The sequence below is a fragment of the Balaenoptera acutorostrata genome, chromosome X, assembly GCF_949987535.1.
Source record: "Balaenoptera acutorostrata chromosome X, mBalAcu1.1, whole genome shotgun sequence".
NCBI lineage: Eukaryota > Metazoa > Chordata > Mammalia > Artiodactyla > Balaenopteridae > Balaenoptera > Balaenoptera acutorostrata.
Window position 1 is genome coordinate 17,005,743 of NC_080085.1, and position 21,588 is coordinate 17,027,330.

At 45.3% G+C, this 21,588-nt stretch overlaps 1 protein-coding gene across 17 annotated transcripts in view; it reads right to left on the reverse strand.

The window, feature by feature from the left end:
• The window catches only part of MAP7D2 (MAP7 domain containing 2), a 116,921-nt gene that overhangs the window by 18,036 nt on the left and 77,297 nt on the right, over positions 1 to 21,588 (reverse strand). For 10 of the 17 annotated variants that reach the window (XM_057538721.1, XM_057538733.1, XM_057538720.1 and 7 more), the window contains 3 exons: positions 17,393 to 17,547; positions 15,668 to 15,795; positions 475 to 743 (listed from right to left, as the gene is read on the reverse strand). In XM_057538721.1, the coding sequence (XP_057394704.1) occupies positions 475 to 743; positions 15,668 to 15,795; positions 17,393 to 17,547 (552 nt within the window). The remainder of the gene's footprint in view (positions 1 to 474; positions 744 to 15,667; positions 15,796 to 17,392; positions 17,548 to 21,588) is intronic. The other 7 variants (XM_057538722.1, XM_057538728.1, XM_057538731.1 and 4 more) reach the window with 2 other exon arrangements.

Here is a 21,588-nt window from a genome sequence, read left to right on the forward strand (position 1 = left end):
TTGCCAGGACCAGCACAATCAGCCACCAAGCAGAGAGGCTGCAACAGGCTGGCTGTGACCCTGGACACATTCCACCACGGAGGGCAGTGGAAAGGCAACGGGGAGAGACAGGGTCACCAGCAAGTCCCAAGGCAGCCACCACCGCTGCGCCGATCTGGGTGAACCCACCGCAGCTGTCACGGAAGCTTCAAGGACTAAAGGAAGACCCGCTCTGTGGGAAGGGCAGATGCTGGCTGGATGCAGCTGAGCACCCCCGTGGGCTTCCACGGCTAGGAGCAGCGTCAGCCCCTTGGTCTCCTCTGCCAGGAGACTCTCAGGAGAGCGAGGGGAAGGACGCGGAGCGACATGCAAGCCTGAGAGAGTGGCACGAGGGCATGGAGTTGTCTCCGAGAAAAATCCCCATCTCTCCCCCAAACCCGAGACTGCCGCGTGGATGGAGTCAGAGGGAGAACCGGCGGGGCGAGGAGGGCCTACCTCCACCACCCTCGGCCTTCCCTGCCGCGGCCTCATGCTTCTCTGTGGCGTGTCTGTCTGCCACGTGCTTCTCTGGGGCCTCCTCCCCAGGTGGGCCGGCTGCCTGCTGAGCCAGGGCGCCCTCCCTTTCCTTGTTGCTCTTCTCTTTCTCTGCTTTCTTCTTGGGTGTTTCCTGGCCAGAAAAGGTGGGGAAGCGGTACTTCACCGGAGACCCTGGGTATGGCGGCTTCACGTTCTTTGGAGACTGTGGATATGCTTTTGAAGTTGCCCTGGAAAACCAAAACCACGCCAGAAGATGATTACCGGGCCTGACCACAGAACCCTCTGTTCCAAAGATACCTGGTTCCAAAAAGTTGAACAATTTCATCCTTCAAGGGGAACAAACGTAAGGCGGAGCACACACTCAGAAGTCCCTGAAGTAGGACTTCCCTGGTGGCGCAGTGGTTAAGAATCCGCCTGCCAATGCAGGGGACACGGGTTCAAGCCCTGGTCCAGGAAGATCCCACACGCCGCGGAGCAACTAAGCCCGCACGCCACAACTACTGAAGCCCGTGTGCCTAGAGTCTGTGCTCTGCAACAAGAGAAGCTAGTGCAACGAGAAGCCCGCGCACCGCAACGAAGAGTAGCCCCCACTCGCCACAACTAGAGAAAGCCTGCGCGCAGCAACGAAGACCCAACACAGCCAAGAAATATAAATAAATAAGTAAGTAAGTGAGTAAGTAAGAAGTTCCTGAAGTATTATCACCCTAACAGGAACATATGGTATCTAGAAGATGTCCCTGGTGGAAGGGACAATATTTTAGGAAGCCCACCCGATGACGTCATGTCCGAATTTCACTTAAGTTTGACGACAACATAAGAATAAAGTGTTAGGCATTTTCCTACCTCCTCTTTTTAGAGGAGCACCAGGGTTGGATCTGGCTTCAGCATATGGCAATGAACGACCCTGCTCCCATTTTTTTCTATTATGGCAAAATACAAACAACATGAACTTTACCATCTTAACCACTTTGAAGTGTACAGTTCAGTGGCATTAAGTACATTCACTCTGTGGTGCAACCATCCCCACCGTCCATCTCCAGAACTCTGTACTCTTTAAACACTAACTCCATGTTCCCGCCTCTCCCCAGCCCCTGGCAACCACCTTGCCACTTTCTGTCTCCAGGAATTTGACAATTCCGCATACCTCATAGAAGTGGAATCATACAGCATTTGCCCTTTTGTGTCTGGCTTATTTCCCTCTGCATAATGTCTTCAATGTTTCTAGTTCCTTTTTTTTTTTTAATTCACCACTACTGAGGTATAATTGACATCTGGTTCCTTTTCAAGTTCTGAGAAACAAAGTCAGCCAAGAGGTGGGGACAGGGAGTGTCTTTTTGGAGGTTCCTAAGGTTTAAAAGACTCTCTCCTGCTACTGGGAAGACGCAAAAGGTGAGGGCAAGCCCGTGTCTACCTAGGAAAACACCACTTTGTTAAAATGCAGGACCCTGTCTTACATCTGTTGGAAGAAGGTCCATTACAGGTGTGCTGGCCTAGGCCTGGCTCCTGGTGACGTAGATAACAGCCTAGCTTCAGTTGCCGAGGGTACCCAAAGTTCGCACAGGGGTGCGACATTTGTACAGAGTACTTTTTAGGAAGAACATAAAGTAATCTGTTCGTAAATTACGCATTGTCACTCTCAATCCTGTAGCAGGCTGAACCATATGAAATTGCTAATGTTCAACCATTTTTGATCTATAAAAACAGAAATAAAAATGGCAACTCAACGTAATATTAAAGGCCAATTTCTCACCAGAGACCTAAAGAGTTTCCTAATCAGATCCTGGTGGTAAGGAAAAAATATAATCAGATCAATATTAAACTTGGTCTTGAGCTGGAAAATAATCCTCAAGTGGTATGTGGACTGGAAAAGATGCAGGCCAGTTTTCCAATGATGCTCTCATGGTAAAAGCCCAGCTCCGGGTGCCAAGGAGAACACGTTTTCTCAGTTAATGCCAGGCTGAGGGCCACCCAATGACCCAATGAATACGACTTGAACGTGATCTGAATTTTAAAAATTCAGTTATTTCAGCATCAACCGTTTTACTGATATGGAATCAGTCCAGATCCCACTTCCATGGTGGACTGTCCACCCCTCTCTGGCAGTCTGCTCCCTAGCTGGACCACTGTGAGCCCAGAAAGAATCCCTTCATACTCGCCACACCGACTGCCCTTGTGCCACCATTCTGTTAGGCCTGGAGCCACCCAGAACCCCCGTGACACCTCGTCCACGTGGACGGTGCCTCCTCTTTGCAGACTGTTCTCCCTCTGCCCTGGGGCTCAGCCAACTCAGGCCCCACCATTCCCGAGGGACCTCTTGACAAGCAGGCGTTTCTATATAACCTTGGTTTTCTACTTTTGTTCCTAGACCCTAACCAAATAAAAGCCAGGCACAGAATCCTCTTGCTTCCTCCATATACGTATGCATGTGTACCAGGGTTTCTCAATCCTGCCATGACATTTGGGGCTGAATCATTCCTTGTTGTGGAGCTATTCTGTGCACCGTTCAGCAGCATCCCTGGCCTCAACCCGCTAGATGCCAGTAGCAAGCTCCACTCCCCCTGACCCACCACAGGTGTGACAATCAAAAATGTCTGCAGACATTGTCAAATGCCCCCGCAGGGGCAAGATCACCCCCAGCTGAGAACCACTGAGGTGAGACATACACATAGCGCCCCTCACGCCCCTTCTATCCGTATAAAGCAGGTAAAAGTGATGCTGCTCTGGTTGAGGGGCAGTGTCCGAATCCCCACGCCCCCCGAGGCCCGCCTGAGAGTCTCCTGAGAGCCCTGGCTTGAGAGGGCATCATCAGTGCCTTCTGTGTTCAGACAGCCAGGGCCGCACCTGGATCCCTCCCCCAGTGATCTGGAGCTCACACTTCCTCTAGCACCCTCCAGAACTGTGTCCACACTTCCTGAGGGCTGTCTGCACACCACCCCCTGTGCTGCTAAGTGTATTTGTGTATGTATGTGTGTATACGTGTATGTCTCTTTTAGTTGTCAAAAACTGGTATGACACAGGTACTATTATTAGGGTCACTTTATGGAGGTAGGAAGCGGGCTTAGAGAGGTTAAGTAAGCCACAGAACTGCGGTCTGTGCCCACGACTCCCTGACTCCACTTCTTCCAACTTGGCCCTACTCCCTGTGTCGCAATGGTGGCTAAGCCAGAGCTTGGGGTCACCACGATCCCCAGATGTTCATTTTAGACCTGGCACAGAGTAAGCACACAACAGCTGTTATATCGGTGTTAGTGAAACATATAAAATAAAAATCCGAATTATCCTCACAGACAAGAACGAACCAAAAGCAGGAGGAAGAAGTAAAACGGGGGAAACCACAAGCCCCGCTACCTCATGATGACAGCGCTCCATTAAGCATCGTTTTCCAATCAGCTGCGAAAACCTGCATTTAGGTTCAAACAGCCTGTACCACCGTACAGCAGGGGATCTTCTGCTTGGCAACACTCTCCTTCCACGCTGTCGTCTAGGGCCATACTGCTGCTATAACCACCAGGAGGGTGTCTTAAAGGACCTGGTCTAATGCACTGAGGCGATCAAAACACGTCACTTACTCCCTGGAATGTCAAGTGCATGCTCTGTGCAGCTCCGGTCCAACCACTGTGCAGGGACGGGCAATGGCAAACAATTACTCCTGGATGTGGGATTTGGAGAGAGAGGCAACAGGAAAGACTGCTATTTTATGGTAGATGACGCGGACAGAAACACCTTCTCCTCCCATAAGCATTCCTATCTTGACTCATTAAATAGGAACTTCTGCTATTGAAAGGACTGGCAAAAAGCCGTTTGCTCTTCTTCCTTGCCCTCAACCTCCTCCCCAAGGACTGAGGCATGACTTCTCTGCTTGGTGAGACAGAGCAGAGGTGCTGGGCACCCACTGCCCAGTCCATTTGAGTTCCCTCGGGCACCTGCCTGCAGCGAGCGCACATCTGAGCTTCCCTCAGTGGTGCCTGAGAGGTGGGTTCCCCCCCGGGGTCCTGGTGCAGGCGCCTCTGCTGCGCATGGGCAGACACGCGAGGAGCTCTTCTGCAGACCCCACTCCCACCAGGAGGGTCCCCGGGGCTGTACTAGGGGGAGTGGGTAAGGGGCCTGAACTGGCTGCAGGCCCACTTCATTCTGTAGTCTTGCCTTAGTAGCAGAATGCCAGCATCTGGATCCCAACACGACCCCAGGGTCTGGTCTAAATGGCTCACTCACGGAAGGGAATGAGCCCGATGCCAGCCACACCCTCAGTCAGTGTGCCCGGAGCCTGTAAGAGGGACATGCAGGGCAGGACTACAATCCCAGGGGGAAAAAGCTGGTCTGCCCTGGGTGTGAGAGGTTCTGACAGCCTCAGACCTACTCAGTCCTGCTCAACCTTGTTTCAACTTGCCCTAAGAGAACAGTCACGCGTAGGTTCTGTTCACACCACAGACTGTAAGGTTCTGTTCTAAATAATACTGGGCCAATTATCCATGAGCACACATCTAAAAATAATTGCTACCTGAAAAGTAAGGGTGAATTATTTGGGATAAAACTCAACATACTAAGGAGTCCATCTACATTCCCCTACCCCAGCCCTTGCCCAATAAACAGAATAAATGAGAACGCACACACACACACCTCGTACGCACAATACAAACATGACCTTCAAATTAGAGAAGTGTAGGTGAATCATTGATTTTTTTAACAGCGAATGACCAAAATACAGAATACAATCTTAGAAGTTCCCTGCAGATCCATAGAGTTTCCTGCTCAACCTGCCTCACTACTTCCCTACGTGGATGCAGCACCTTGCCCGCAAGAGCTGCTGAGCGTGGGAAGCTTGAACCGGGCAATGCTGGTCTGTCTGGCAGACCCCGAGGCTCTCTGGTCTCCTGCTCACATCACTTACTGCAAGCCAAACGAAGTGTGGCAAAGCTACTGTTTAACCAATTTCCTAGAAATAGATATCTTGGCTGATGAAAGAAATTAAACACAAATCAATCAGGGAACTCACTGTGCTTTCATAGAGTTTTGTTTTTAAGTACCGTCTCATCTATTTAATAACGGTTTATTTGGTCACCACAATAACCCAGTGAGGAAGGTAGGAAATTACTATTAACCATATTTTAGATAAGAAAACCAAAATCCTAAGTGCTTAAATGACCTTTCCCAAGAGGTGTAAACAGATGAGAGAGTCACGTCACTTGATTTTTCATCTTGCTTTTTTATAGCTTTTCCACTCCAAGTTTTAAAAGTTCAATACTTCCAATGATTAAACATCTAACAAAGGGAATTCACAAATTTTGTTGGGGTGGTAGAGATAGGCCTTCCTGATGCACAAGGCAGGATTATATAACCTTTTGAGGTTCCATGACTGGTAGGAAATATGAACAGACACCTCTGTAAGTAGAGCAGCAAGAAGAACTCTCGGGAGAGGGCTGTCATGCTTCTGAACATGAGTTTACTGCAAAGCAGATCCCCAAAGGACTTTTTTCACCCCACATCTTGGAATCTAGTTCTATTTTTTCCAAAGCCCCTTAACTCCAGGCACAGTGAACACAGCCCACCCACAAGATGGGAGGGGTCTGTGGCCTCGTCAGCACAGCTTGGCCAACATTCTGAGAAGTCTATTTGTCAATGGTCCCATTTTACTATTTACTTTCCAGAGACAAAAAGAGCAATTTTATACCACAGAAACCTGTGGATACCACCTTAACCCAGTGATCAAAGTTACCATCACCAGTAATGAAACAACTTGACATCATGGCCTCCTGATAAGATGCGCTGAGAAGGAACCAACATCCCTTCCACGGGATTCCTGCCCCAAATGTATAACCTGAGTCTAATCATGAGGAAACAGCAGACTGACTCAAACTGAAGGACAGTCCTCAAAAAAAAAAAAAACAAAAAAAAAACCGGTCTGTGCTCTTTAAAAATGTCAGGGTCATAAAGAAAGGCTGAAGAACTGTTGCAAGTTAACGCAGTCTAAGGAGACAAGACAACTAATTGCAATGTGGGACGCTGGGTTGGATTCTGGACCAGGAAAAAAAACTGTTCCAGAGGATCTCACTGGGACAACAGGCAAAAGTTGCATACAGTCTGTAAATTAAGTAACAACATCGTGTCAAATGTTAATTTTTCTGATTTTTCACAATTGTACTGTGGTTATACAAAAGAATGTCTTCATTCTTAGGTATAAAGGGTCATGATGTCTGCAACTGATTCTCAAATGGTTCTTGGAAAATATATGTGTGTGTGTGCCTATGGAGACTATGTGAGAGTGAGTAGGGGATGGGAATGATGAAGCAAGTGTGGCTAAATGCTAACAGGATGAGTCAAGTTCTAGTCTTGCAATTCTTCTATAGGGTTGAAATGATTTCAAAATAAAAAGGTTTTTATAAATTGGTCTAAACTCAAAGTATCCTCTACTAAGACGGACAAATACAGGACAAGGACTGGGTGAGCAGATAAGTATGGCTGTGAGGAGGGGTATAACTTAACATTTTCAATTATCCTTTTCAAGAAAATTTTCAGGTAAGAATGTAAAAGCCTATTTGAGAAGGATGGTGGTAACACAAACAATAGTTAAATTGTCACTGCAGGGAGCCCTGATCCACTGCAGATGCTCATCTGTGGGCAGGGAAAACCATGCCACCCATCTACAGAGAAGCCTATGAGAATGGTGCTCGGCAAGGATTGATTAAATGTCCTCAACCACCAGAGAAATAGGCTGGCTCCAGGAGCCTGTGATTCTGAGAGGGAGGTGCTTATTTGGGGCCATCCATACAACTTCGCCTTAATTTCTTCCCTCATGTGGACTGTCTGTTTTGTTTCTAACGCATGATAAAATGAAATTAACCTAGATTCCTGATACAAAATTGATCTCAGGTAAGCTATCTCTGAAAGTCATTATCTTTGGCAGCTTATATTTTCTAAAGATGGCCACAATAATATCTCCTCCCATCCCACATGATCTTCTTGAGTTTATTTTTCCATCCCATTGACTCTGAGGTGGTCTCATGGCTTTGACCAAGACAGTACAGCAGAGAAGGAACACTGTGCCAATTCGGGGCATAGTCCTTAACTGGGGTTAATGGGCCATCATCCTTAATGGGCCATCTTGGACCTTAAGATTAGTCGAGCCCTAGGTTGTAATTTAACTGTAGCACCAGATGACATTGAACTGTAATTGCACGGAAGACCCCAGAGGTGAGAACTTCCCAGTGAGCCCATGTCAACCCACAGAACCACCACACAAAAGACCCTAAGAGAGACCCTCCCGGTAAGCCCAAGTCACAGAGCTGTGAGAATTAATAACAAATCGTTTTATGCTACTAAATTTTAGAGAGTCTATTACAGCAGCAAGGGATAACGGACACATTCCCCATCATAAAGACCAAACTAACTTAGAATACATTTCTAAGAACCTGAAACCATGAGAGAACATTTCACACTGAAGAACTAGGGGTACAGGCAGCACCTACACACAGAGGGCAGAGACAGGCTGGGTAAATGCACTTGACCACACTTGATTTCCTTTCTCTAGGTTACAAGAAGAAAGATATGCTCCATCCACATCTTTGAGAGTCTTGCTGAAGCTAGTTTTTTAAAACCCATACAAGTACCGGACAATGCCAAACAACAATGAAAATAAACTTGAACACTTAAAAGAGCAAAGCCATTAATATGCACAGCCGCCTACAGTGACTTAATTGATCTGAGATCCGGGAGGGGAACAATGTGCTGTCAGAGCCATTCATCACATGGCCCGTCTGGGTTTCTGGATGGGCGTTCAAAGTGGCTAGACCCCCGCCCCAGGCCATTCAAAGCCACGTCACTTCCAGTGCGCTTTAAAGATCACACACTTGGTCTGCACAGAGGGAAAGTTGAAAATGCCACTTTGCTTGGGGCTTATTTTGTGTGACACTATTTTAAAAACCAAGTGTTTCTTTTTCATCTTTCTTTAATATTGAGTATACAAAAGAATATTTATAAAATACGAAAGGTATGAAGAATGATAAAACAAATGTTCACACATGCACCAACTAGCTCAAGGGAAAGACATACTATGCCAGGATCTTCCATGTGCCCCTCCCTGAGCCCATCCCCAACTTCCCACTCAGAGGCCATCATCACTCTGCATTTTATGTTTGCCATTTTCTTAAAATCATTTTACCACATTTATATTCTTAAAAACACACTGGTTTTGCAACATCTAGGAACTCAGTATACATGGAATCAAACTGCTGACATTCTTCTACAACTTCCTTCTCGACACTACGTTCCTGAGATCCACCCACTGGTTGCAGGCAGCTGCAATCCACTCTTTTTCACTGCTGTACAGTTTGGTTGGATTTTCAGAATATACTTACAGTCTACTTGACTTTCCGCATTTCTCAGACCTGGCCCATACCCAGTGTGGTTCAGCCGCTAATTTTCACCCCAGGGAGAAACTAAATTTCTTTCAGAACATTTTAAAAATCAAGAAACGTTTGCTATTCCTTAGACCTCTCAACTTGGTAATTCTGATTTAGAGGTGCCCGAGCAACTTCTATTGCCAGGGCACCTCATAAAGAGAGAAGGATTCTGGAGTTTGACAGTACACAGGCAGTCCAGCTGTGTTAGTGTGTGCTATTTTCCCTGCCTGTGTTAGAGACAACATGTATGGGGCTCTAAAAATAAAAGCCAGTCCATTAATTTCTCTTTGTTGAAAGTGGCAGGAATACCGTGCAGCATGGTACAGAAACCAGCATCCCTCATCGTTTAAAAATTCCCCAAGTGAAATATACAGCACAGAAAAGAGAATGTTTAAGAAACTGATCAGAGGGAGAATAAACTGATGAATGTCCCAGAAGGAACGAGGAGGCAAAGGGCCTGAGTTCTCAGGTAGGTTTGGCCCCAGCATTGCCCAGACCTGCCCAGACCACTCTGCCTTCCAGGTCCGCCTTTCCCCCCTGGCTAGCGTCCCACAGACTCATGTTGAGCGCAGACTGTGCAACAATAAACTGAGTCAGCCCCCACCCTTGGGGCAGCCTAGCAGGAGATAATCAAGTACAGTGAGGCACAGATCAATTCGGCCTGCTCCCTCACCTCATGCAGGGCGCTCTGCTCAAAAGTCACCTCCTCAGAGAAGCCTTTTCTGACCACCCGATGTAGCTCCTCCCCTCCACCATCCTCTGCCATCTGACCCGGGCTCATTTTTCTTCACAGCACTTATCACCACCTGATATTATATTTGTTGTTCACTGTCAGGCAAGCTCCATGAAGGCTGAGAAGAGCACTGGACACAGAGTAGGTGCTCTATGGGTGTCTGATGAACGAATGACTGACCCAGCTATGTTCTGTTAGCACAGTGAAGGGGGCGAATTCAGCTTTGGCTAGCTCTGGAGAGGAGGACAGCTGACTGAGTCCTGAGGGATGAGCAGTTCAAGGTGGGCAGCTCTCTCTTTGGAGCAAGCCTGGAACTGTCCTCATCTGGGTCCACATCTCCCTCCCACCTCTCCGGGGCCCGTCCAAGTGGAGACTATTTTCATCCGTTTGGGGATTCTCTGGAGCATCTGGCACAGTGACTTGCATTCATTCATTCCATGAATACTTATAAAGCTTCTACTAGGTGCCCATTACTGTTCTAGATAGAGTAGAAATTCTAAATATTTCTCTAAATTGAACTGAATTTTTAAAAGTCTGGGATTGTGTTTGAGTATCTTTGGTCAGAGAGAGCTTTTTAAAACTCAGATGATATGTCCTTTAAAATATAAAATAGTTCCTGAATCACAACCTTCAAGATTTTCAACTTCAAAGAAATAGCACAGAGCCCACTGCAAGCTTGCTTCCAAAAACTGAATTCTCATCTCTATAGAGGGCAACAACCCTCTTGGTTCACCTCAGTGAAATTTACAATGATGATGCAAGGACCATGAGTCAAGATCCAGGAAAGAGAGGGTAGAATCTGGAAAAACCCCAGTATGAATAGGTTTTTCTCTCTGTTAATGTCAATGTCCCAAACTGACACCAGAGTACTGACATGCAGATGGAAGGCTCAGAAATAAGACAAAGACAAACAGAGACCTCACAGCTCACCTAATGGATTTGGAGTTTGCAAGAAAGCAATACCATAACCAAAGACAGGCAATATAGGCACAGAAAGAATGCAATGGACTTAAGGAAAAAAAAAAAACCCAAGACGCTATTAATTCAGTAATGTGCTACAGAAAGATTTTCTTTATGGAAGGCACATACATCGATAACCAGTAGTAGTAGTTTATAAAAACCATAGCAATCTCTGAGCAAAACAATATTAGTGAAAGAGTCTCTGTTAGGAAGCAACAAATCAGAAATAAGAGCTGCTATCATCTCGAAATATTTTTTAAAAATTCCCAAGTGTTAGAGGGCAGACAGCAGAAGCAAGAAGAACTACAATCCTGCAGCCTGTGGAACAAGAACCACATTCACAGAAAGACAAACAAGATGAAAAGGCAGAGGGCTATGTATCAGATGAAGGAACAAGATAAAACCCCAGAAAAACAACTAAAGAAAGTGGAGATAGGCAACCTTCCAGAAAAAGAATTCAGAATAATGATAGTGAAGATGATCCAGGACCTCGGAAAAAGAATGGAGGCAAAGATCGAGAAGACGCAAGAAATGTTTAACAAAGATGTAGAAGAATTAAAGAACAAACAAACAGAGATGAACAATACAATAACTGAAATGAAAACTACACTAGAAGGAATCAATAGCAGAACAACTGAGGCAGAAGAATGGATAAGTGATCTGGAAGGCAGAATGGTGGAATTCACTCCTGCAGAACAGAAAAAAGAAAAAAGAATGAAAAGAAATGAAGACAGCCTAAGAGACCTCTGGGACAACATTAAACGCAACAACATTCGCATTATAGGGGTCCCAGAAGGAGAAGAGAGAGAAAAAGGACCAGAGAAAATATTTGAAGAGATTACAGTCGAAAACTTCCCTAACATGGGAAAGGAAATAGCCACCCAAGTCCAGGAAGCGCAGAGAGTCCCATACAGGATAAACCCAAGGAGAAACATGCCGAGACACATAGTAGTCAAACTGGCAAAAATTAAAGACAAAGAAAAATTATTGAAAGCAGCAAGGGAAAAACAACATATAACATACAAGGGAACTCCCATAAGGTTAACAGCTGATTTCTCAGCAGAAACTCTACAAGCCAGAAGGGAGGGGCATGATATACTTAAAGTGATGAAAGGGAAGAACCTACAACCAAGATTACTCTAGCTGGCAAGGATCGCATTCAGATTCGATGGAGAAATCAAAAGCTTTACAGACAAGCAAAAGCTAAGAGAATTCAACACCACCAAACCAGCTCTACAACAACTGCTAAAAGAACTTCTCTAAGTGGGAAATACAAGAGAAGAAAAGGACCTACAAGAACAAACCCAAAACAATTAAGAAAATGGTGATAGGAACATACATATCGATAATTACCTTAAACGTGAATGGATTAAATGCTCCAACCAAAAGACACAGACTGGCTGAATGGATACAAAAACAAGACCCATATATATGCTGTCTACAAGAGACCCACTTCAGACCTAGGGACACATACAGACTGAAAGTGAGGGGATGGAGAAAGATATTCCATGCAAATGGAAATCAAAAGAAAGCTGGAATAGCAATACTCATACCAGATAAAATAGACTTTAAAATAAAGAATGTTACAAGAGACAAGGAAGGACACTACATAATGATCAAGGGATCAATCCAAGAAGAAGATATAACAATTATAAATATATATGCACCCAACACAGGAGCACCCCAATACAAAAGGCAACTGCTAACAGCTATAAAAGAGGAAATCGACAGTAACACAATAATAGTGGGGGACTTCACAGGTGAATTGTATCAAACATTTAGAGAAGAGCTAACACTCATCCTTCTCAAACTCTTCCAAAAAACTGCGGAGGAAGGAATACTCCCAAACTTATTCTATGAGGCCACCATCACCCTGATACTAAAACCAGACAAAGATACTACAAAAAAAGAAAATTACAGACCAATATCACTGATGAATATAGATGCAAAAATCCTCAACAAAATACTAGCAAACAGAATCCAACAACACATTAAATGGATCATACACCATGATCAAGTGGGATTTATCCCAGGGATGCAAGGATTCTTCAATATACGCAAATCAATGTGATACACCGTATTAACAAATTGAAAATAAAAACCATATGATCATCTCAATAGATGCAGAAAAAGCTTTTGACAAAATTCAACACCCATTTATGATAAATACTCTCCAGAAAGTGGGCAGAGAGGGAACTTACCTCAACATAATAAAGGCCATATACGACAAACCCACAGCAAACATCATTCTCAATGGTGAAAAACTGAAAGCATTTCCTCTAAAATCGGGAACAAGACAAGGATGTCCACTCTCACCACTATTATTCAACACAGTTTTGGAAGTCCTAGCCACGGCAATCAGAGAAGAAAAAGAAATAAAAGGAATACAAATTGGAAAAGAAGAAGTAAAACTGTCACTGTTTGCAGATGACATGATACTATACATAGAGAATCCTAAAGATGCCACCAAAAAACTACTAGAGCTAATCAATGAATTTGGTAAAGTTGAAGGATACAAAATTAATGCACAGAAATCTCTTGCATTCCTATACACTAATGATGAAAAATCTGAAAGAGAAATTAAGGAAACACTCCCATTTACCACTGCAACAAAAAGAATAAAATATCTAGGAATAAACCTACCTAAGGAGACAAAAGACCTGTATGCAGAAAACTATAAGACACTGATGAAAGAAATTAAAGGTGATACCAACAGATGGAGAGATATACCATGTTCTTGGATTGGAAGAATCAATATTGTGAAAATGACTCTACTACCCAAAGCAATCTACAGATTCAATGCAATCCCTATCAAATTACCAGTGGCATTTTTTACAGAACTAGAACAAAAAATCTTAAAATTTGTATGGAGACACAAAAGACTCCAAATAGCCAAAGCAGTCTTGAGGGAGAAAAACGGAGCTGGAGGAATCAGACTCCCTGACTTCAGACTATACTACAAAGCTACAGTAATCAAGACAATATGGTACTGGCACAAAAACAGAAACATAGATCAATGGAACAAGATAGAAAGCCCAGAGATAAACCCACACACCTATGGTCAGCTAATCTATGACAAAGGAGGCAAGGATATACAATGGAGAAAAGACAGTCTCTTCAGTAAGTGGTGCTGGGAAAACTGGACAGCTACATGTAAAAGAATGAAATTAGAACACTCCTTAACACCATACACAAAAATAAACTCAAAATGGATTAGAGACCTAAATGCAAGACCAGACACTATAAAACTCTTAGAGGAAAACATAGGAAAAACACTCTTTGACATGAATCACAGCAAGACCTTTTTTGATCCACCTCCTAGAGTAATGGAAATAAAAACAAAAATAAACAAATGGGACCTAATGAAACTTCAAAGCTTTTGCACAGCAAAGGAAACCATAAACAAGACGAAAAGACAACCCTCAGAATGGGAGAAAATATTTGCAAATGAATCAACGGACAAAGGATTAATCTCCAAAATATATAAACAGCTCAAGCAGCTCAATATTAAAGAAACAAACAACCCCATCCAAAAATGGGCAGAAGACCTAAAGAGACATTTCTCCAAAGAAGACATACAGATGGCCAAGAAGCACATGAAAAGCTGCTCAACATCACTAATTATTAGAGAAATGCAAATCAAAACTACAATGAGGTATCACCTCACACCAGTTAGAATGGGCATCATCAGAACATCTACAAACAACAAATGCTGGAGAGGGTGTGGAGAAAAGGGAACCCTCTTGCACTGTTGGTGGGAATGTAAATTGATACAGCCACTATGGAGAACAGTATGGAGGTTCCTTAAAAAACTAAAAATAGAATTACTATATGATCCAGCAATCCCACTACTGGGCATATACCCAGAGAAAACCATAATTCAAAAAGACACATGCACCCCGATGTTCACTGCAGCACTATTTACAATAGCCAGGTCATGGAAGCAACCTAAATGCCCATCGACAGACGAACGGATAAAGAAGATGTAGTACATATATACAATGGAATATTACTCAGCCATAAAAAGGAACAAAATTTGGTCATTTGTTGAGACGTGGATGGATCTAGAGACTGTCATACAGAGCGAAGTAAGTCAGAAAGAGAAAAACAAATATCGTATATTAACGCATGTATGTGGAACCTAGAAAAATGGTACAGATGAACCAGTTTGCAGGGCAGAAATTGATACATAGATGTAGAGAACAAATGTATGGACACCAAGGGGGAAGGGTGGGGGGGAGATGAATTGGGAGATTGGGATTGACATGTATACACTGATGTGTATAAAATTGATGACTAATAAGAACCTGCTGTATAAAAAAATAATTAAAATTAAAAAAATTTTTGGAAAGAAAAAAAATTCCCAAGTGTTCATTAAATCTGTGTATTAGCCTATGTTCTCTGAACCAAACTGATGCACCAAACAAGTTTTATATGATTCTCTCTATATAAAGAGTTTCCTTTTTTCTAAATTAAAATCATATTTCTCTTTCTCTCTCAATACTACTGAACATGTTTCCATTCTACTGCTGGAATGAGTTATTTACTGAGTTGTTCTTGTCAGTTACTAGCAGTAAAATGTTTTAAAGACCTAAGTCAGTGGTCACACAGTGGAAATTTGTTTTCCAGTTACACAGTTTTTCATTGGCTTCATTAAAAAAACATACAGCTGATGGTGACTGATAAGTTATTATTGCCTCTCTGTTAAAGAGACAAGACGAGAGAGGGTCTGAGAGCGAGTGTGGAGCACAGGGGCTCCAGAGCCCAAGCGCAATGCAATCACTTCACTCCAGATGCAGCTGAAGGAGAAAGAAGGGGAATGCCAGAAAAGCAGAATGGGACTAATGGACCTGAAGAAAACACGCCGAATGGTTCATCTCGGTAAATCAGAGTCCAGTATTTACCAGGCAGCAAAGCCCTCAAGAGCACATCATTTATCTAGAAGATACACAGCGCACCTCAGCGGGCCGGCCACGCCTCGTGGGGGAGCTGGAGGCACACGGCACAGAGCCCCCCAAACTGTTTTAACCATCCGACTATGGTGAAGGGGAAAGATGCTTACTTGGGTGTCACAGGAGAAGACGACCTCTTAGAAACGCCTGCTGGAAAATCGCATCTTCTCAGAGGGGACATGAGGCCCACGCTGGGAACGGAAGTTGTTGTTCTCGGCCCCCTCTTCGTCTTCTCCGTCTGTAGGGGACACAGAATAGGACGGCCATGGCCCATGACTGCCATTACTTCTACAATTTCTAAAAATACCCCAGATAGAAGCAATGCACAGCTTTCTTTCAGAAGGAACCATACGGAGCTATACTGCTTCCCACAATGGGAATCTTTGCAGAGAAGCACCAGGGGGTCATCATATTTAGGTCATTCAGTTAAAAAAAAAAATAAAAAACCTCAGCCTTAAAACATAAAGACCGCCTTCTCCTTGTTATCTTACAAAAAGCTAACAATGGAACCAGATTACGGTCCTGGACATACAGAAGCTGGAATGAGTACAAAGATATACAATCACTATTTTTAAAAAAAGCTATAGGTGGGTGCAAGACAGTGAGCTGGGGACCCTTACAGTGTACCCAGTTTAACGGGGACTGCCATCCCTCCATCCCTCTATGTCTTCCCCATGGCCTGCCTCACATGGGCCTCTGTGACTGGCCCGCGGCAGGCAGTCTGCAACGGTGGTTCCCTTCTCTCCCGACTGTGATTTTCCGCAGCAAATCCTCATGCAGCCCCCATGCCCACATACATTAGCCCCCTCCCACGGGAATCCACCCAGCAGTAAAACCCTAGGGTCTGAAACATTCACTTCTCCTGTGAGAACCTTGGGATCACACTGGATTAAAAAAATAAATATGGTGTTATAAAATAAATGCCCAATGGTAATGTGGTGTTTAAAATGAGTCCACATGTCATTTGATGCTCCTTGCTTTAACAGGTGGAGCTCAGTTCCCTTCTCCTCAACCGTGGGTTTGGTCTCTCTCTCTCTCTCTCTGATCTCTTGCTCTAGGGGAAGCCAGCTGCCATGTTATCTGGACACTCAAGCAGCTCTCTGGAGAGGTCCATGCAGTAAGGAACTGGGGCCTCCTGCCAATGGCCACGTGAGTGAGCTGTCCTGGAAGAGCCCCAGCCAAGCTTTCTGACGACTGCAGCCCTGGCTGCCATCCTGACCACACCCTCATGAGAGACTCTGAACCAGAACCACCCAGCTAAGCCATCCTCAATTTCTGACCCAAAGAACCAGTGAGGTAATAAACATTGGCTTTAAGCTGCTAAGGTTTGGGGTAATTTGTTACATAGCAAGTGTAACTAATGAAAGTAGTATGGCATGTATAATTTCTAAACAAATATACACAATCGGGGGTACCTGTTCAACATCTGCCTTACTGATAGTGTTACCATGACGACAAAAAGGTTTAAAGGCCACTGTTGTGGATGAAGGTTGACCTAGAACTTCAGTTCTAGTTGCCTGTAGAGGCAAGACTGGCCCAGAATCAGACATCCTTAAAGAAGCAGAGAAAGGGCACTGGGAACATTCCTTCTGACGCCCGTCCTCTGGAGGACAGGCTATAACGAGGACAAGGGCTTTAGGAATCTGTTCCAAGGCACTAAGATTTAGGAGGGTGCAAAAAGTTAAATGATTTTCAAAGGTTGGGTGCAATTTTAAACCAAATCTGCCCCTTGAGCAGGCCCTAGAGATTGATGGAAATAGACCCCAGGTCAAGTGCAGGGAGTAATCACACTGTCAGATAAACCAGTCCCGAGGGGTGAGTGGGTATAAACCTACCGGTGAGGCCTCCGCTCCTGCAGGGGCTCCTTTCCCAGCATCTCCTACGCCAGATGTAGATGTCGTCTTCTTCTTCTCGGCATTTCGAGTGGGAGAAGACTTGTAGGAAGATTTAAGGGGGCCAGCAGGAGCTACACGAGGACAGGCATGGGATACTAGAGAGTTATAGTATAAAACCCAGAGACACAGGGAGCATAGACAGAAAAAGTAGGGGGAACAGAGGGTTGGGAAGAACACCACATTTCTGTTAAAACGTGACACGGGCAATCCACATTCTCAAAATACCACCATACTTTTTCTAGTGTACACAGAATAGACCGTATCTTAAAAGACCCCCATACTCAATGCTCAAGAGTCCAGTTCATTTCAGGAGTTCAACATCTGGGCTTTGGAGCCAGATGGACCTAGCACCATCACCTAATAGCTGGATCACCTTGGGTAGGTGACTTAACCTCTCTAAATGTCAATTTCCTTGTACAGGAGAGAGTTAACATAGCAGACCTGACTGCTGTCCTTGGAAGGGCCTGTTCACAAGGTTGACCCTTGTAAGCATCTGGAAACTTGGATTTCAGGAGGGTTCTCACCATTAACTGATGAGTAGCTCACTGTGCCTAAGCTGTCTGTACAAACAACATGACTGATCTTGCTTTCTTGCTCTGGGTATGGAATGTGGTATGTGCCTGGCAGGGGGTGCCTACGTGACCAGTGCTGGGTGCTGAGTCTCTAACGAGCCTCCCTGGTTGGCAACATTTCATGAGTGTTGTCGCAGCTCGTTGCTGGGGGACTCAGGCACATCCTGTGTGACTCCACTGGGAGGGGACTCTTGGAAACCTGCACCTGGTGTCCTCTGGACTCGCCCGTGCGCCAATTCCCTGTGCTGATTGTGCTGTGCAGCCTTCCGCTGGAACATCACAGCTACGAGCGCCACCACATGCTGAGTCCTCTGAGTCCTCCTAGCGAGTCACTGAACCCGGGGTGGTCTTGGGGACCCCTGACACAATTGGTGTCAGAAGCAGGAATCGTGAGAAAGACCCTGATTCCCTGATGCATAGTGAAAGCATTGTTTGGTAAAAGGAAGGAGAAAGGGGTGGAGGGTGACGACCCTCTGGTGCCTGGTGGCTATGGAGCCCCCACCAGAGGAAACAGCAGCCAAGCTGCTGTCTGCTGCGAGAGGTGAAATACCTATGGAATCTGAAGATGACCCATGGAACTCCAAGTGCTGGCTTGCTCGATCCCCTGGCTGCTTTTGGCCATGCTGGCTTAAGTGAGGGAAAGAAGGCAGCCCAGGTGATGCCTTTAGTTTTCACTTTCTCCTCCAAGTGGAAGTGGGACACAACCTCCTTGCTTTTTACCACCAGTGGTTTGGCTGGAATTTCAATTCTGAGTAGTGGAACCAGAACAAGTCTCCATACCTGGTGATTTTTGCATAATGGAGCCTCTGGGAAAAGGAAGTTGTAAAAAGAGAGGCAGTCTCCAGACAGAAACACACTTCTGAAGTTTTAAAAATCAACCCGGAACCACTGTAGATACAGAACACCCCTCCGTGGGGCCCTAACCTGAGAAAACATCACAGATGCTGGCTGGACCATCCGGGTCACAGACAAATGCACACAGGAAAAGGCTCGTTCTCTGATGGGACCATCCAACACGGAGCTGCTGGTGGGCTCTCGACTTCTGATGTGGAGCCTGACTGCATTTCTAACTTGTAATTCCTGCCAGAGCTGCAAGTTGGGAAAGGGCACTCAAGGAAGTGTGTCCCCTCTGTCCACCCCGATGAGCAGGCTCGACCCCCTCTGGGGGATGCACCACTGCTGACGAGACAAGACGTCTGGTGTTTGACTTTCCAGGTTGGCTACGGTTTGTTAACAACGGACCGAGAGCCTGACTCTACTTCCCTTGCCCTTCTCCCTCTATGCACACCTCAGAAAGGCAACTTGTTCAATGCACCCGTCCCCGAAAAGGGACTGATCTTTTCTAGGCTGCTCACTGGATAAATGAAGAGGATGGAAGAGACGGGGGATGATGCAAACCTATTTTGAAAATTCAGGATTTTGTCCTAGTTTCTGAGCATGATGTGTCATTCTGCTTAAGTTGGACACATTTTTTTTTAAAATAAAAATGCTCTTGTCCTTCTTGCATTCAACCCTTCTACATGAAAGGTCCATGTGAGAGTAGAGGATGACTGAGAAAATGTAAAGTCGTGATTATTGAAAGGGGCATGCTGATAACAATGGAGAAAAACAACAAAACCCAGCCCCCGTGGAGTGGTGCAGGGGAGGGCCAGGGGAAGGGCATTCACGATCTTTCTCTTCCAGAACTGTTTCTGGGAACTCTCCCCTCTTGCTGAAGGAAAACCACACTGCCTTTGCAAGCTGCTGCCAGCGCTTCAGATTGAGACAGATTGCAGGTGACAGCGTGACCGTGAGACGGCAGTGGCAGGCCAGCTCCTGCGCAGTCCCCGCTCAACACCTCCACACGAAGTCCACACTCGGCAGGAGGTGAAGCCAGGGTCGCTGGCAGAACTGTTTGGAATGGACCGCCTCAGGCAGTGCCTCTGAAAGCGAGGACTGAGAGCGGGGGAGGGGGGGGGGAATGCTGTGAGCCTGGACTGCCTGCCCAATGCACGTCCTGCGTGGGGTGCCCGAACATCATAAACTCTGTTTCCAGGGGACACGTGTGCTCTTGGGGACTGTACTTGTACCATCACGACACTGCCTCAGCCCTGGAAGGCTTCGGGCCAGCTTCATCTTACTGCCCAGCGCTGGCTGGGCCTGAATTGATGCCTCAGGCCAGGTAGAAGAGGTTCATATGGAAACTTACAGAGGAAGCCAGCTGGCTTTCTAGGACAGACCTTGATAGTGACTGGTCTGTGTCTTAACTGTCTAAGTCCAGCACCCCTACATGGCACAAGTGAGATCCACACGGTAGGTTGGCCTCAGCCTGCTATACGAGCTCCTATTGATAATAATTCTGCCGTAAAGACACCGTGGCCAAGGACCAAGGGGGTGAACGGTGCAGAGAAGAACAGAAAAAACACAGCAGGCCTAACTGCTCTCCCTGGAAAGGCCTGCTTACCACGCTGGCCCCGGCATCGGGGAACTTGGATTTGGGCAGAGTTCCCACCGTTAACTGGTAAGAGTGGCTCACTGTGCCTAACCTGTTTGTACAAACAACATGACTTACGCTGAACACCTGCTTTCCTTCTGAGTTTGGAATTTGGGTACATACCTGGCAGGGGGTGCCCACGTGACCAGCCCCCACTGAAAACTCTGGGCACTGAGTCTCTAATGGGCTTCTGTGGTTGGCAACACTTCATACATGTACTAATTAATTGCTGGGGGAACGTGTCCTGTGTGACTCCACTGGGAGAGGACGCTGGGAGCCTGTGCCCGGTCTTCCCTGGACTTTGTTCCTTGTACCCTTTCCCTTCACTGATTTTGCTCTGTAGCTTTTTGCTGTAATAAATCATAGCTCTGAGCTCTCCTAGAGAATCATCGATCCTGGGAGTGGTCCTCCTGACACATTTCTCATTCTCAAAATGGGGATACTTCCTACTTCCCAGGAATTTTTTGTTTATTTGTTTGAGATAGAATTCATATATCATAAAGGTGTACAATTTAGTGGGTTTTAGTATATTTACAAGGTTGTGCAACCATAACTACAGTCTAATTCCAGAACATTTTCAACACCCCCAAAAGAAACCCTGTGCCCATTAAGCACTCACTCCTCTTCCCCCTCCCCTAGTCCCTAGTAACCACTTATTTACTGTTTCTCTGGATTTGTCTATTCCAGACATTTCATAAAAATGGAATCATAAAACTTGCGGCATTTTCTGCCTGGCTTCTTTCACTGAACATAATGTTTTCAAGGTTCATCATGTAGCATGTATCAGTAATTCATTCCTTTTTATAGCTGAATAATATTCCACTTTATGGATAAACACATTTTGTTTATCCATTCATCTGTTGTTGGATATCTGGGTTGTTTCCACATTGTGGCTAATCTGAAGAATGCTGCTGAGAATACTTGTATACTTCATTGTGTATGTTTTCAATTTCCTTGACTCTATACCAAAGAGTAGAATTGCTGGTTCATGTGGTAACGCTAACATTTTGAAAAACTTGCCAGACTGTTTTCCAAAGCAGCTGCACATTCTACATTCCCACCAGCAATGTATAGAGGTTACAATTTCTCCC